This window comes from Staurois parvus, unplaced genomic scaffold, assembly GCF_062004578.1.
Source record: "Staurois parvus isolate SC_StPar_1 unplaced genomic scaffold, SC_StPar_1.0 ptg000764l, whole genome shotgun sequence".
Taxonomy (NCBI): Eukaryota; Metazoa; Chordata; class Amphibia; order Anura; family Ranidae; genus Staurois; species Staurois parvus.
The window spans coordinates 282,497-297,931 of record NW_028318560.1 but is presented as its reverse complement, the minus strand read 5'-3'; the positions used below and the strand labels follow the sequence as shown (position 1 = coordinate 297,931).

The window sequence follows — 15,435 nt, the reverse complement described above, 5'->3', positions numbered from 1 at the left end:
AGTCTGCTTGTCTTCAGCAAACTGTTTGTGGGCTTTCTTGTGCATCATCTTTAGAAGAGGCTTCCTTCTGAGACAACAGCCATGCAGACCAATTTGATGCAGTGTGCGGCGTATGGTCTGAGCACTGACAGGCTGGCCCTCCACCCTTTCAACTTCTGCATCAATGTTGTCAGCACTCATACGTCTATTTCCCAAAGACAACCTGTGGATATGACGCTGAGCGCGTGCACTCAACTTCTTTGGTCAACCATGGCGAGGCCTGTTCTGAGTGGAACCTGTCCTGTTAAACCGCTGTATGGTCTTGGCCACCATGCTGCAGCTCAGTTTCAGGGTCTTGCCAATCTTCTTATAGCCTAGGCCATCTTTATGTGGAGCAACAATTCTTTTTTTCAGATCCTCAGAGTTCTTTGCCATGAGCTGCTATGCTGAACTTCCAGTGACCAGTATGAGAGAGTGAGAGCGATAACACCAAATTTAACACACCTGCTCCCCATTCACACCTAAGACCTTGTAACACTAACGTGTCACATGACATCGGGGAGGGGAAATGGCTAGTTGGGCCCAATTTGGACCTTGTCACTTAGGGGTGGACTCACTTTTGTTGCCAGCGGTTTAGACATTAATGGCGGTGTGTTGAGTTATTTTGAGGAGACAACAAATTTACATGTTATACAAGCTGTACACTGACTACGTCACATTGTAGCAAAGTGTCATTTCTTCAGTGTTGTCACATGAAAAGATAGAATAAAATATTTACAAAAATGTGAGGGGTGGACTCACTTCTGGGAGATACTGTATATGTGAGATGTGTCAGAATTGTCCTGGCAGTCAAATGGTTAAACATACACCAAAAATGCAGAATGTAGGACTTTTATAAATGCACCACACCCACAGCGCATTGGTGTGAAGAGTTCCATAGAATATTTTCTGTATTTTTATACCATTTTTTAAACACCAAAAGCTCATCAAAACTAATTAGTGAGAGGGCTCTTATTCTCATCACTTTTTGTCCTAAATTAAGGAAATTCTCTTTACTATCAATAATCTAATTGACATATTTGTGGGACTTTTTAGGCACCATTATTTGAATACTAAGGTATCTGATATACATTATTTATGAATAAAATTGTATCATCACAAAAAGTCCATAAAATTGCATTTAATATTAAGGCTATCATATATTGCTTAACCTCCCTAGCGGTCTGATTATGTCAGTATTTCTCAAAGTGGTACTTTTTTTGCATGGAAACATGTCTTTTTTGTTTTCTATTGTAGGCCTGTAATTCTTAGTAATAACTCACTGAAATCTGTCCGAACAAGAGTCTAGTAAACATCCCGGGTATAATAAAACTTGAAACATGAAATCATAAAGTATAATATAATAAATAATCATAAAAAATAATAAATTTAATTCAATAATATAATCAAACCAAAAACACTGAAATCTGAAATAGAGCGCCAAGTTCGCACATCGCTGAGCAAAGTCGCAAAATCGTTTTCAGTGTCTGATGACGAATTTCCCCCACGAATCATTATCACTCAATTCTGCAAGTGGTTCTGATTTACTATCGCTGTTCTCTAGCCGGTCTAAAACCGCTTTTGACCTAAAGGGACGCTTTTTGGACGCCATGGACGTTTCTCAGTTTCCAGGCAGAAAGAACAGTAAAAATGCAGGCAGGGCGCCGGACAAAGCACTCGGGACAAAATGTATGTGAAATGGTTTGATACAGGAATGTTATACTATGTGATTTTAGTGTATTGAGTGAATGTCACTTTTAAAATTTTTGAATATCCCTGTATGTCCTGTACGTCCCGACGCTCGCAGGGAACAGAACCTGGAAGACGGATGCCGACATCGGCTGGAGGAGATGGCCGGGGACGTTGCAGGGGGAACATCGCGGGAGCGCAGGACAAGGTAAGTGCAAGAGGGAATCCCTGAGCAAAGCTGCAGTTTATTCCCGAATGTAGCTCAGGGTTACCACTTTTGGTACTGAAAGTTAACCCCGAGCTACACTCGGGAATACCTCCAGGGGGGTTAAAGTGGTTGTAATCCTCATACATGAAAAATGAACAAAGTGTGTCCCTCTATAGTGTGTACTTAATTAAGAGCAATAAGTGTAATTTCTGTCTGCTGCTTCATTCCTCTATCAGTGTGAATCACTTCTGACAAGTTTTCCTGACACCAAGAGAAAAATGGTGACAGGGGAGGGAGCTCCAGCAGATTGACAGCCTCAGCTCTGTTCCTGTGTGCTGTGTGAAGGGGAGGGGGGGTGTTTCTTCCCTCCTATCAGCTCTCAAAGATCTCCTCCCTGTGCTCTGCAGAGAGTAACTTCAGCTCTCCTCCCCCTTTTTTCTGAACTCTCAGACAAGCTTTTTAATTCAGCACTCTGAACAGATGTAGAGAAGACTGCAGATAGACAGGTACAACGTATGTAGATGGATTTGTTTTATCTCTGTGTATCACCAGTCACTTCAATGTGTATATGTAATTGGTTTACAACCACTTTAATCCTCATATAAAGATTTACAATTTCACGCTCTACATTCCACCAATCGTCATAAGTGCTAACAGATCTTGAAAAACGTATTCTTGTGTGGAAATCCACAGCATGTTGATGAGGGGGAAAGGAGGAACCAGGAAAGGTAAAACATGAGCAGGTTGAACTTTTGTTTTAATTACATTTTGGCTGAAGCAGAGTTTTAATTGTGTGCTAATTGGGAGGTTCTGCGTGCTTTACTCATACTACAGTGACCAATGGAAATGACATTCCAATGTTTCTGTGGTTACCAGATTTGCACAGTAGGATCATTTGAATTTTTGGGCTAGTTTTTTAAAAATCCAAGCATTTCAACTGATAAAAATTAAAAGATCATTATAATAATATTAAATGGCAGACTTCATTGTGTAATTTCCACACCTTTTTCCAGGTCAAGTGTTGCACAGCCATTATTACCGCTACCCAGAGGTCTTCTCTTCCCGTTCAGTTGTCATCCTGGGTGCAGGACCATCTGGAATTGATATTGCCCTGGAGATGTCTTCATATGCTAAGCATGTCAGTCTTAGCCACCGAGGTCCTCCTTTTCAATGGATTCCACCAGAAAGCATCTCCTTGGTGCCTCCAGTGGTTCGAGCTACCTCCACGACTTTTATTTGTGAAGATGGGACAGAAATTATGGCAGACACTATGATTTTCTGTACCGGTTATAAATATAACTACCCGTTCTTGTTGACTGGAAGTGAAGTAATAGTCAACCAGAAGACAGATCTGAGAGATAGGTTGACAAGAAAAAATATGGATAAGCTTGACGAACTAGCCTCTGAGAAACTAAATGTGAAATCGGTCCTTCCCAGAATGGATTTGTTGGAGGATGAAGACGTTGTTGGAACACAAGTGGAACAGGGTCATCTTCCTCCACTCTACAAGCACCTTGTTCATGCTCGCTACCCTACTCTGAGCTTCATCGGAGCTGTCAAAATTGTGATCCCTTTCCCATTGTTTCATTGCCAGGCACAGTTTTTTCTATCTGTTCTGGAGGGTAAATGCCAGTTGCCTCCTCCAGAGGAAATGCTTTTAGAATCCCGTGAAGAAGTCTTAAAAACCCAGAGTTCTGGGATACCCTTAAAATATCTTCACCGCCTTGGAATGAACCAGTGGGAGTACAACCAATGGCTCGCAGATACAGCAGGATTTGAGTCCTTGGCTCCAGTATTCATAAAACTATTTGAGGCCATTCGGGACACCCGGAACATCGATCCTGCATTATACCGAAGGCTTAACTTCCAAATCTTGAACAGGGAGGAGTATGAGACTAAGGGAGAGGTTCCACTTCCTTTTGTTGAATACTTTGTGCAGTCACCTGCTTATGAGTCGGCATGTAGTACTAAGTGCCTACTAGATCACATCAGTTCCTTCAGCAGCGAAAGTGATAACATTCAATGAGATAAGCAGTATTATGTAAATCAAAGAGCACACATTGAGGCGTTCTGATATAGACTAGAAAAGTTTCATCACCATCAGTGATAGGCAGCAGCTTCAAACTTAAGGGAACTAAGTCTTAGTTCCTTAGCTGCTTTTGCTCCAAGGGCATTGCTACTGCAACTCGGTCCGTACTTGGACTGTGGATGATATGGTGTGGGTCTTTGGGCCTACCCTGAAGCCTAGGGGGGTATGTATGGCTGTCAGGTTCTTTCCTCCCCTGCCTTGGGGTGTCTGTCTTTGGGAGAGCCTCCCACCTAGTAGTCATTGGTTGGCTTCAACTGATCATGAGGAGAGGGGTCCGCTGAGGTTTTTGGCTAGGTGGACCTGAGTGTCTCTTACCCCCACCAGGAGTCTTGCATGCTGGGGGAGTCGGGGTCCAAAAACACACCCTAAGTGAACTTTTTTGTATGTGTTCACATGCATTTTTTTTGTTTACTTTTTGTGCACTGTACCATGGGCTAAAGAAAAAAAAATGATTGGACTATAGCAAGCCCGTCGGTGACTCCCCTACAGATCCTGTTGCTTTAAGCTGGCCATACATTATACATTTTTCAGATTCAATTTCCTTTAGATTTACCTTCGACTATAGTTATTCACCCTGAGGTCATCACAGAGGACAAGGGGGCACTCTTTACGTCTGGAGGAAAAGAAATGTAATCTCCAAACACGGAAAGGTTTCTTCACAGTGAGAGCAGTGAAAATGTGGAATAGACTCCCTCAAGAGTTGGTTGTGGCCAGCTCAGTGGATTGCTCTAAAAAAGTCCTGGATTCTTTCTTAGATACACAGAATATAACTGGATACTAACATTTATAGGTAAAGTTGATCCAGGGAATATCCGATTGCCTCTCGGGGGATCAGGAAGGAATTTTTTTCCCAGCAGGTGCAAATTGGATCGTGCTTTGCTGGGGGTTTTTTGCCTTCCTCAGGATCAACTGTGGGTGCAGGATTATACCTTTTTTTTTTTTATGGTTGAACTGGATGGACTTTTTTTCTTTTTTCAGCTGTACAAACTATGTAACTATGTATAGAGTGCAAGGGCCTGCCTGGTTGCATACAAATTGAAAGTGTTAAGGTTTGAGCTCATATTAAATCTAAAGGAAAATTGAACAAGAAAATTGTATAATGTATGGCCAGCCTTAGTGTTGGTCCTACCCATTATGACGTGGTCAGAATTTAGAATGGATTGCCAGTATATCTCCATAAGGAGAGTTTTCTATACTCATTGGGGGTGATTTACAAAGTCTGATAAAGATTTAGACATCTTTTACATGTACAGTAAATCTGAATTGAAAGTTAATTTATAATGACAGCAAAAAAGCTGTGTCAATTTACCTGTGCTGGGTACTGGGTCAAGACATTGGTCAGACTTTTGTCATTTTAAATCTGTGTCTATATCACTCAGTGGTGCGGTGTGCACACTAGAAACTAACACCAAGTCCAAAAAAAAGGGAGCGCACAAAAGTGAAGCGCACCAAAAAGTGCACAGGGTGTAGACATTATACTCATCCAAGGAGAAGAAAGAACCATGACCCTAATACCCTGGGGTGCAAGACTCCTGACAGGGACTGGGGTACTCATAGTCCACCCAACTATAACCAGGCAGACCCCAATTCTTCAGAGGACCTGATCTAGAGACCACTGTCCAAGAGGAAATTTCCACTCATTATGGAGAGATTTCCTTTCCTTTCCTGTTGTGTCTTTGGGAAGAAATCTCCCCAGATGCCCAAAAGGTTTTTCTTATTCCTTACTCTTACTAATCTCTACTCTACTAATCTAAAACACAACATATACATATACTTCAAAGTGACCATTTCTTTTTTTTTTAATTTGTGTAAATTTTTATTAACCATTTCAATACCGGGCAATTTTACACCTTCCTGCCCAGGCCAGTTTTCAGGTTTCAGCGCTCTCACAGTTTGAATGACAATTGCGCGGTCATACAACATTGTACCCAAACTAAAATTTTAGCCTTTTCTTCACACAACTAGAGCTTTCTTTTGGTGGTATTTAATCATCGCTGGGGTTTTTATTTTTTGCTAAATTAACAAAAAAGACCGAAAATTTTGAAAAAAAAATACGTTTTTCTTTGTTTCTGTTATAAAAGTTTGCAAATAAATAATTGTTCTTCATAAATTTAGGCCGAGATGTATTCTGCTACATGTCTTTGGTGAAAATAACCCAAATTAGGATGTATTTTTTAGTTTGTAGGAAAGTTATAGAGTTCACAAACTATGGTATAGATCTGAATATTGATCAATCCTGAAGTACTGACAGCCAATCCAATTTCTTGAGGTCCAAGAATGTCAGAATAGTACAGATATCCCCCAAATGACCCCTTTTTGCAAAGTAGACAGTCCGACGTACTTCATAAGAGGCATGGAGAGTTTTTTGAAGTGGTATTTTTTTTGTCATAATTTTTCGGAAAATGAAAAAATAAAAAAAATTATTTTCACTATTTTTTTTTTTTTACATACTGTAACCAGTGCAGTACAGCGTCATCATATAACTGGCATGGCGGTGATCAGGGACACTGACTGGTGACAGTATGAAAAAAAAAAAAATATATATTTTTTTTTATTTTAACTTTTTTATTAATTTTTTTTTCTTTTTTTTAAGATTTTTTTTTCATATTTACCATAGTAACATTGTACTACTTTGGGGAAGTGATCAGTATTTTTTTTTTTTACACAATTTGCTTATAGCAAAGAATTACTTTGCTATAAGCAAGCATTTACCTGAACGACATCGATTCATTCAGGTTTTTTTTTTTTTTTTGTGCTTAGCTGTGATTTGGCCACAGCTAATCACATGACATGTGCATGTGATCGCTGTGACCATTCACAGCTAGACACTAGTATACAATGCATGGCATGAATTAAGCCATCCATTGTATACAACTGTCATGTGACCTGCTGTGATTGGTCACAGCAGGTCACAGCAGGTCACATGGTACCGGCAACGGGGGCCAGTACTCAGATCTGTCATCGGCCGTGTCCGAGGTACACGGCCGGTGACAGATCGCGCCGCTGCGCGGCTCTGCAAGCGCGCAAACTGCTCATGTGCGGGAGCACGCCATATGGCGGCCTCCCGGAAAGCTAATACATTTTTACGGACGCCATTTGGCCATAGGCCGAGCATCAAATGGTTAAGGGCCGATGCCCAATTTTTGAAACATTCCACATATTCAACAAAAACACAATGTGTATAAAAGGTACAGTGACAGAAAGCTATCATCAATTCAAAAATAAGCGATGTCAAGGAAAAAAAAAACATGAATATATATGAACAGCATGTCAATCAGCATTTTTGAGACCATTTCTTTTTTTAATGCCAATGGAGGTCAAAGTAAGAGGGTCACATGGCTCCCCTCCTTCTTAGCACTACATTCTCCATTTTCTTTTACTCATCTGCTGTTTATTTAGTAGATTTTTTCCAGAAATACTGAAGATTTAGAGACATTGTATTAATCCAGTGACAATGTCTTATCTTTCAAGAACACAACCTCAAAAACACTTCTATCAGGAAGGCCCTCAGTCCCTTCCAAACAAATACATTCATATAGAGAGGTGCTGGGGATCAAGTTTGTGTACTCTTTTCCAGGGGCGGACTGATAACTCATGGGGCCCCTGGGCAATAGGGGATCATGGGGCCCCTGTGTCCTCATCCACACTCAAACCACACCCAAAAAAGCCAATGAAAGGTACCAGGGGCATCTCATGGGGCCCCCTACTGACCCCTAGCACTCGGGTAGTGCCCAAGTTCCCAAATGGTCAGCTGCCCCTGCTACTTTCTATTCTATCTAGCCTTGCTATTTGTATTGGTGACCACTGACACTGAGACAAAATATAATGAAAAATCTAAACTTTATAGTTGTTGCTGGATTAAAAGGAATGTCCAGAGGGGGATCTGTGACCCAGAGGAAGGCAAACTCTAACAGAATTTGTGTACCGAACACATGGTATCTTTGCCGAGAAGAAGGCTGTGTCTTTGCACACCACAGGGGTTGGATTTCCATACCTTATCCAGCCTGTGTCCTGTACTATACAATTGAGATAGATAATTATGAGAACATTTTATAACAGACTAGCAATTTTTTTTTTATGAAAGTTAAATTTTAATTGTAGCAAGTCACTAATTTGTTCCCACGCTTTTTTCAGGTCAAGTGTTGCACAGCCATTATTACCGTTACCCAGAGGTCTTCTCTTCCCGTTCGGTTGTCCTCCTGGGTGCAGGACCATCTGGAACTGATATTTCCCTAGAGCTGTCTCCACATGCTAAGCATGTAAGTCTTAGCCACAGAGGTCCTCCTTTACAGTGGACCCCACCAGCAAACCTCGCATTGGTGCCTCCAATAGTTCGGGCTACTTCCAATAGTCTGATTTGTGAAGATGGGACAGAAATTATGGCAGACACTATGATTTTCTGTACCGGTTATAAATATAACTACCCATTCTTGTTGACTGACAGTGACGTAATGATCAACCCGAAGATAGCCCAGAGAGATAGGCTGATGAGAAAAAATGTAGATGAACTTGAAGAACTGGAATCTGGGAAAGGGCTTCAAAAAAATGAAGAAAACCCTCAGGTAAATGAAACTCTATATGAGAAACCAGTCCCTCCTAGAGTGGACCTGTTGGAGGATGAAGACATTGTGAGAACTAATGTGGAGCAGGGTCATCAGCCTCCACTCTACAAGCACCTCGTTCATGCTCGCTACCCTACTCTGGGCTTCATCGGAGCTGTTAAAACTGTGCTCCCTTTCCCATTTTTTCATTGCCAAGCACGTTTTTTTCTATCTGTCCTGGAGGGTGAATGCCAGCTGCCTCCTCCAGAGGAAATGCTTTCAGAATCCCGTAAAGAAGTCTTAAAAACACAGAATTCTGGGATACCCCTGAAACACATTCACCGCCTTGGAACAAACCAATGGGAGTACAACCAATGGCTTGCAGATACAGCAGGATTTGAGCCATTGGCCCCTGTGTTCCGCAAAATATTTGAGGCCACTCGAAAGTTCCGGAATATGGACCCTAGATTATACCGAAAGCTTAATTTCCAGATCCTTAACAGAGAAGACTTTGAGATGAAGGGAGAGGTTCCACTTCCTTTGTTGAAAGCTTTATGAAGTCATTGCCTACTGGTTGGCATGTAGTACTAGGTGCAGGGGCGGACTGACAACTCATGGGGCCCCCGGGCAATAGGGGATCATGGGGCCCCTGTGTCCTTGCCCAAACTCAAAAAAGCCTATGAAAAAGGTACCATGGGCATCTCATGGGGCCCCCTACTGACCCCGGGCCCTTGGGCAGTGCCCAAATTTCCAAATGATCAGTCTGCCCCTGACTAGGTGCCTACTGAATCACAGTAGGTCCATCTGCGCTGTGAGTGATAGCTTTCACCAAGATGAGCTGTATTCCTGTGGGCAAAGGAGGACACGATGAGGCCTACCATGTGGTTCTATTGTGTTTGTGAATTGTGGTCCATGCATAGGCTGATTGACGTGCTGCTCTTTAGTTTTTATTTATTCAATTAATTCATCATTTACTGTTAAGGAAGCACGGTCTTTATTTTTCTTGAGGCACACTTTTGTTGGCCAGTAAAGTTTCATCACCAGTGAAGAGCTGAAGCGTGAAACTTGAGGTACTAACCCATAGCTGCTATTGTTCCAAGGGCATTACTACTGCAACTGGGTCAACCAATGGACTGTGGCAAGCATGTGATGCTGCTGCTTTAGTGTCAGGAATACTCATTATGGTATGGTCAACATTTAGGAGAACTGCAATGTAACCTAGGTTTACACCAACGCAGGTGGCGTTTGGCCCGTTTCTGCATTGCGGTTTGCGCTGCGATTTTGCACCTGCATTTTTATTGCATTTTTTTGCTGCGTTTTTTTTTTTTCATTTTTACAAAAAATGTTCTTGTTGCTAGACAGATTTAAACTGCAAAACGTGGAAAAAATTTAGCAAAAACGCAATACATGCTTTTCTGCAGTGTGTCCATTGAAGTCTATAGAACCAAAATAGCAACTTTTTGCGTTCAAAAAAGTCCCTGACCCTTTCCAAAAAATGCACCCGGTGAAAACACGGAGATGTGAACGTGTCCCATAGGAAATCATGTTACATGGACTGCACTGCATTTCTGTAAAACGCTGCGGAAAACGCTTAGGTGTGAACCTGGGGTTATACTTTATTCATGAACTGGTAAATAGGCAATTTTTTCATAATTGGATGGCACAGCCATAAGGTTATCATTATGCAATCAGTAAATGCATAAAAATTATTTACTCACTGACCTCAAAGCATTCCCCTTCACCAGCCTATCTTGCAATATCCCAATATAGGTCCAAAAATCTGACTCTAAGATTGTATTTTCCAGATTACCAGCATATGGAATCCTCATGGATTTGCTTATCATTACAGTATATCTGAAGCCAATCTTTTTTTGCTGGTATAGATGGAATGGGGATGGTTTAGAACCTCTACCAGTTTATTTCCATCTCCACTGGGGAGATTTACCCTTTCTGTTTGTCCTGGTTACCATCCCACATGGAAGAAAAATATACAGTCAGGTCCATAAATATTGGGACATCGACACAATTCTAACATTTTTGGCTCTATACACCACCACAATGGATTTGAAATGAAACAAACAAGATGTGCTTTAACTGCAGACTGTCAGCTTTAATTTGAGGGTATTTACATCCAAATCAGGTGAACGGTGTAGGAATTACAACAGTTTTCATATGTGCCTCCCGCTTGTTAAGGGACCAAAAGTAATGGGACAATTGGCTTCTCAGCTGTTCCATGGCCAGGTGTGTGTTATTCCCTCATTATCCCAATTACAATGAGCAGATAAAAGGTCCAGAGTTCATTTCAAGTGTTCTATTTGCATTTGGAATCTGTTGCTGTCAACTCTCAAGATGAGATCCAAAGAGCTGTCACTATCAGTGAAGCAAGCCATCATTAGGCTGAAAAAACAAAACAAACCCATCAAAGAGATAGCAAAAACATTAGGCGTGGCCAAAACAACTGTTTGGAACACTCTTAAAAAGAAGGAACGCACTGGTGAGCTCAGCAACACCAAAAAACCCGGAAGACCACGGAAAACAACTGTGGTGGATGACCGAAGAATTCTTTCCCTGGTGAAGAAAACACCCTTCACAACAGTTGGCCAGATCAAGAACACTCTCCAGGAGGTAGGTGAATGTGTGTCAAAGTCAACAATCAAGAGAAGACTTCACCAGAGTGAATACAGAGGGCTCACCACAAGATGGAAACCATTGGTGAGCCTCAAAAACAGGAAGGCCAGATTAGAGTTTGCCAAACGACATCTAAAAAAGCCTTCACAGTTCTGGAACAACATCCTATGGACAGATGAGACCAAGATCAACTTGTACCAGAGTGATGGGAAGAGAAGAGTATGGAGAAGGAAAGGAACTGCTCATGATCCTAAGCATACCACCTCATCAGTGAAGCATGGTGGTGGTAGTGTCATGGCGTGGGCATGTATGGCTGCCAATGGAACTGCTTCTCTTGTATTTATTGATGATGTGACTGCTGACAAAAGCAGCAGGATGAATTCTGAAGTGTTTCGGGAATATTATCTGCTCATATTCAGCCAAATGCTTCACAACTCATTGGACGCTTCACAGTGCAGATGGACAATGACCCAAAGCAGACTGCAAAAGCAACCAAAGAGTTTTTTTAAGGGAAAGAAGTGGAATATTATGCAATGGCCAAGTCAATCACCTGACCTGAATTCGATTGACCAATTCACTTGCTGAAGACAAAACTGAAGGGAAAATGCCCCAAGAACAAGCAGGAACTGAAGACAGTTGCAGTAGAGGCCTGGCAGAGCATCACCAGGGATGAAACCCAGCGTCTGGTGATGTCTATGCGTTCCAGACTTCAGGCTGTAATTGACTGCAAAGGATTTGCAACCAAGTATTACAAAGTGAAAGTTTGATTTATGAATATTATTCTGTCCCATTACTTTTGGTCCCTTAACAAGTAGGAGGCACATATGCAAACCGTTTTAATTCCTACTCCGTTCACCTGATTTGGATGTACATACCCTCAAATCAAAGCTGACAGTCTGCAGTTAAAGCACATCTTGTTCGTTTCATTTCAAATCCATTGTGGTGGTGTATAGAGCCAAAAATGTTAGAATTGTGTCGATGTCCCAATATTTATGGACCTGACTGTATTTTAAATTTTTATTTTTAATAAAAAATATTCTCCGCAAATATATTGACATATATTTGAGATACTACAATTTTGGCCATATGTAATATATATATATATACAGTTGTGTTCAAATTAATAGCAGTCAGACATCACTAACCGGATCAATCACTGTTTTTGGTAGAAATGATATTTCTACATGGCAAATAATTTCCTAGCAGGTGTAGCAGAGTAATAGAAATACAACAGACCCAACAGTCATGACATGCATGCTGCTGATTCTGTGTAATTGAATCACTTATTGAAAGGGGCATGTTCAAAATAATAGCAGTGTGGAGTTCTATTAGTGAGGTCATTCATTCTTTGAAAAACAGGTGGCAATTATTGCCCTTATTTAAGGAAGGAAGGCAGCAAATGTTGGACATGCTGGTTACAGTGAGGAAATTCTGAGGAAAATGGGCCGTTCCAGACATTGTTCAGAAGAACAGCGTACCTTGATTAAAAAGTTGATTGGAGAGGGGAAAACATATAAAGAAGTGCAGAAAATGATCGGCTGCTCAGCTAAAATTATTGCAAATGCTTTAAAATGGCAACCAAAACCTGAAAGACGTGGAAGAAAGCGAAAAACTACCATTCGAATGAATAGAAGAATAGCCAAAATGGCGCGGACTCAGCCAACAATCAGCTCCAGGAAGATGAAAGAAGGTGTGACGTTCCCTGTGAGGACTGTTACAATTAGAAGACGCCTATGTGAAGCCAAGCTATCTGCAAGAAGCCCCCGCAAAGTCCCACTGTTGGAAAAAAGACATGTGCTGAAGAGGTTACAATTTGCCAAAGAGCACATTGACTGGCCTAAAGAGAAATGGCGCAACATTTTGTGGACTGATGAAAGTAAGATTGTTCTTTTTGGGTCTAGTGGGCGGAGACAGTTTGTCAGACGACCCCCAAACACTGAATTCAAGCCACAGTACACTGTGAAGACAGTGAAGCATGGTGGTGCAAGCATCATGATATGGAGATGTTTCTCATACTACGGTGTTGGGCCTATTTATCGCATACCAGGGATCATGGATCAGTTTGAATACATCAGAATACTTGAAGAGGTCATGCTGCCTTATGCTGAAGAGGAAATGCCCTTGAAATGGGTGTTCCAACAAGACAACGACCCCAAACACACCAGTAAACGTGCAACATCTTGGTTCCAGACCAACAAGATGGACGTTATGGAGTGGCCAGCCCAATCCCCGGATCTTAATCCAATAGAAAACTTGTGGGGTGACATCAAAAATGCCGTTTCTGAGGCAAAACCAAGAAATAGAGAAGAACTGTGGAATGTCGTCCAATCATCCTGGGCTGGAATACCCCTTCACACCTAAGGGTAAAACAAATCTAAATGCCTAAGCACAATTTTGCAACGTTGACATGTGATAATAAAACCGTACATATCACCACAACTACTTTGTACATCCGGGTGGATTATACCGCGTTTTTTTCAGGACAAATTGGGCTTTCATTTGGTGGTAAATGGTAATGGATAGCTCCTAATTTCTTTTTATTATCAAAGGAAAACTGGCCCAAAGTAGTAAAAAAAAAAATAATTTTTTTAAATTTAGCTGTGTGTTTCTGTTACGACCACCAAAGAACAACCCAAAATAAATTCTCCAGCTCTTGACGATTGCAGCGATACCATATATGTGTATGTTATTTGTTGTTTGTACCCGGAGTACAGCCCAGAAACAATAGTGCACATTTTGTTTGTCTTTTTTTTTTACCTAAAACACACTGACATTAACACTAACTGACACTGATACCATTTTTTTAAAAAATCCTGACCTTTGACCCTGACCTTGACCCAAACACTAACCCTGGCACTGAACTAGATCAAACCTTGATCTAGGTATTTTTCTTTATTTTTTCATTTATTTTTTAATATTTATTTATCTTTTTTTTTTTTTAACAAACATTTTTTTCTCTGTATGCCAGGAGTTAGAGAGATACAATGTATACTAGAATGTATATAATGATACAATGTATACTAGAATGAATATCATGATACAATGTATAATAGAATGTATGTAATGATACAATGTATAATAAAATGTATATAATGATACAATGTATAATAGAATGTATGTAATGATACAATGTATAATAGAATGTATATAATGATACAATGTATAATAGAATGTATATAATGATACAATGTATAATAGGATGCATATAATGATACAATGTATACTAGAATGAATATAATGATACAATGTATAATAGGATGTATATAATGATACAATGTATAATAGGATGTATATAATGATACAATGTATACTAGAATGAATATAATGATACAATGTATAATAGGATCTATATAATGATACAATGTATAATAGAATGAATATAATGATACAATGTATAATAGAATATATGTAATGATATAATGTATAATGGAATGTATATAATGATGCAATGTATAATAGAATGTATATAATGATACAATGTATAATAGGATGTATGTAATGATACAATGTATAATAGAATGTATGTAATGATACAATGTATAATAGGATGTATGTAATGATACAATGTATAATAGAATGTATGTAATGATACCATGTATAATAGAATGTATGTAATGATACCATGTATAATAGGATGTATGTAATGATACAATGTATAATAGAATGTATGTAATGATACAATGTATATTAGAATGTATGTAATGATACAATGTATACTAGAATGTATGTAATGATACAATGTAGAATGGAATGTATGTAGTGATACAATGTATAATAGAATGTATGTAATGATACAATGTATAATGGAGTGTATATAATGATACAATGTATAATAGGGTGTATATAATGATACAATGTATAATGGAATGTATATAATGATACAATGTATAATATGATGTATATAATGATACAATGTATAATGGGATGTATATAATGATACAATGTATAATGGGATGTATATAATGATACAATGTATAATGGAATGTATATAATGATACAATGTATAATAGGATGTATATAATGATACAATGTATAATGGAATGTATATAATGATACAATGTATAATAGAATGTATATAATGATACAATGTATCTCTCTTCTCCATTCATAGAGAAAGAAAAAAACAAGGGGGCCGAGCTGTACAGTGACTGATCACTGTGATAGCCAATCAGAGGCTATCACAGCAATCATGTGACCTGGAATTGGGAGTCCCGGTTCCCGATCGTTAGAATGGGACCTGGGGCTCTCAGTGACACCGCGGC

General features: G+C 39.8%; 2 protein-coding genes across 2 annotated transcripts; both read left to right on the top strand.

Moving 5' to 3' along the window:
* The first annotated feature begins 1,664 nt into the window (after positions 1 to 1,664).
* Positions 1,665 to 6,087, top strand: LOC149444913 (uncharacterized). The gene has a single exon (XM_089654403.1). The coding sequence runs from the start codon at positions 3,033 to 3,035 to the stop codon at positions 3,939 to 3,941; it is 909 nt and encodes a 302-aa protein (XP_089510529.1). The 5' UTR covers positions 1,665 to 3,032; the 3' UTR covers positions 3,942 to 6,087.
* A 1,184-nt stretch (positions 6,088 to 7,271) lies between these two features.
* Positions 7,272 to 9,719, top strand: LOC149444912 (uncharacterized). The gene is made up of 2 exons (XM_089654411.1): positions 7,272 to 7,326; positions 8,139 to 9,719. The coding sequence occupies exons 1-2, from the start codon at positions 7,272 to 7,274 to the stop codon at positions 9,101 to 9,103; spliced, it is 1,020 nt and encodes a 339-aa protein (XP_089510537.1). The 3' UTR covers positions 9,104 to 9,719.
* The last annotated feature ends 5,716 nt before the right edge of the window (positions 9,720 to 15,435 follow it).

Coding starts and splice junctions, on each gene's coding strand:
- LOC149444913 (XM_089654403.1), top strand. CDS start 3,033: ATGTCTTCATATGCTAAGCATGTCAGTCTTAGCCACCGAGGTCCTCCT.
- LOC149444912 (XM_089654411.1), top strand. CDS start 7,272: ATGTCAATCAGCATTTTTGAGACCATTTCTTTTTTTAATGCCAATGGA. Junction 7,327..8,138: donor TAATGCCAATGGAGGTCAAA/GTAAGAGGGTCA, acceptor CGCTTTTTTCAG/GTCAAGTGTTGCACAGCCAT.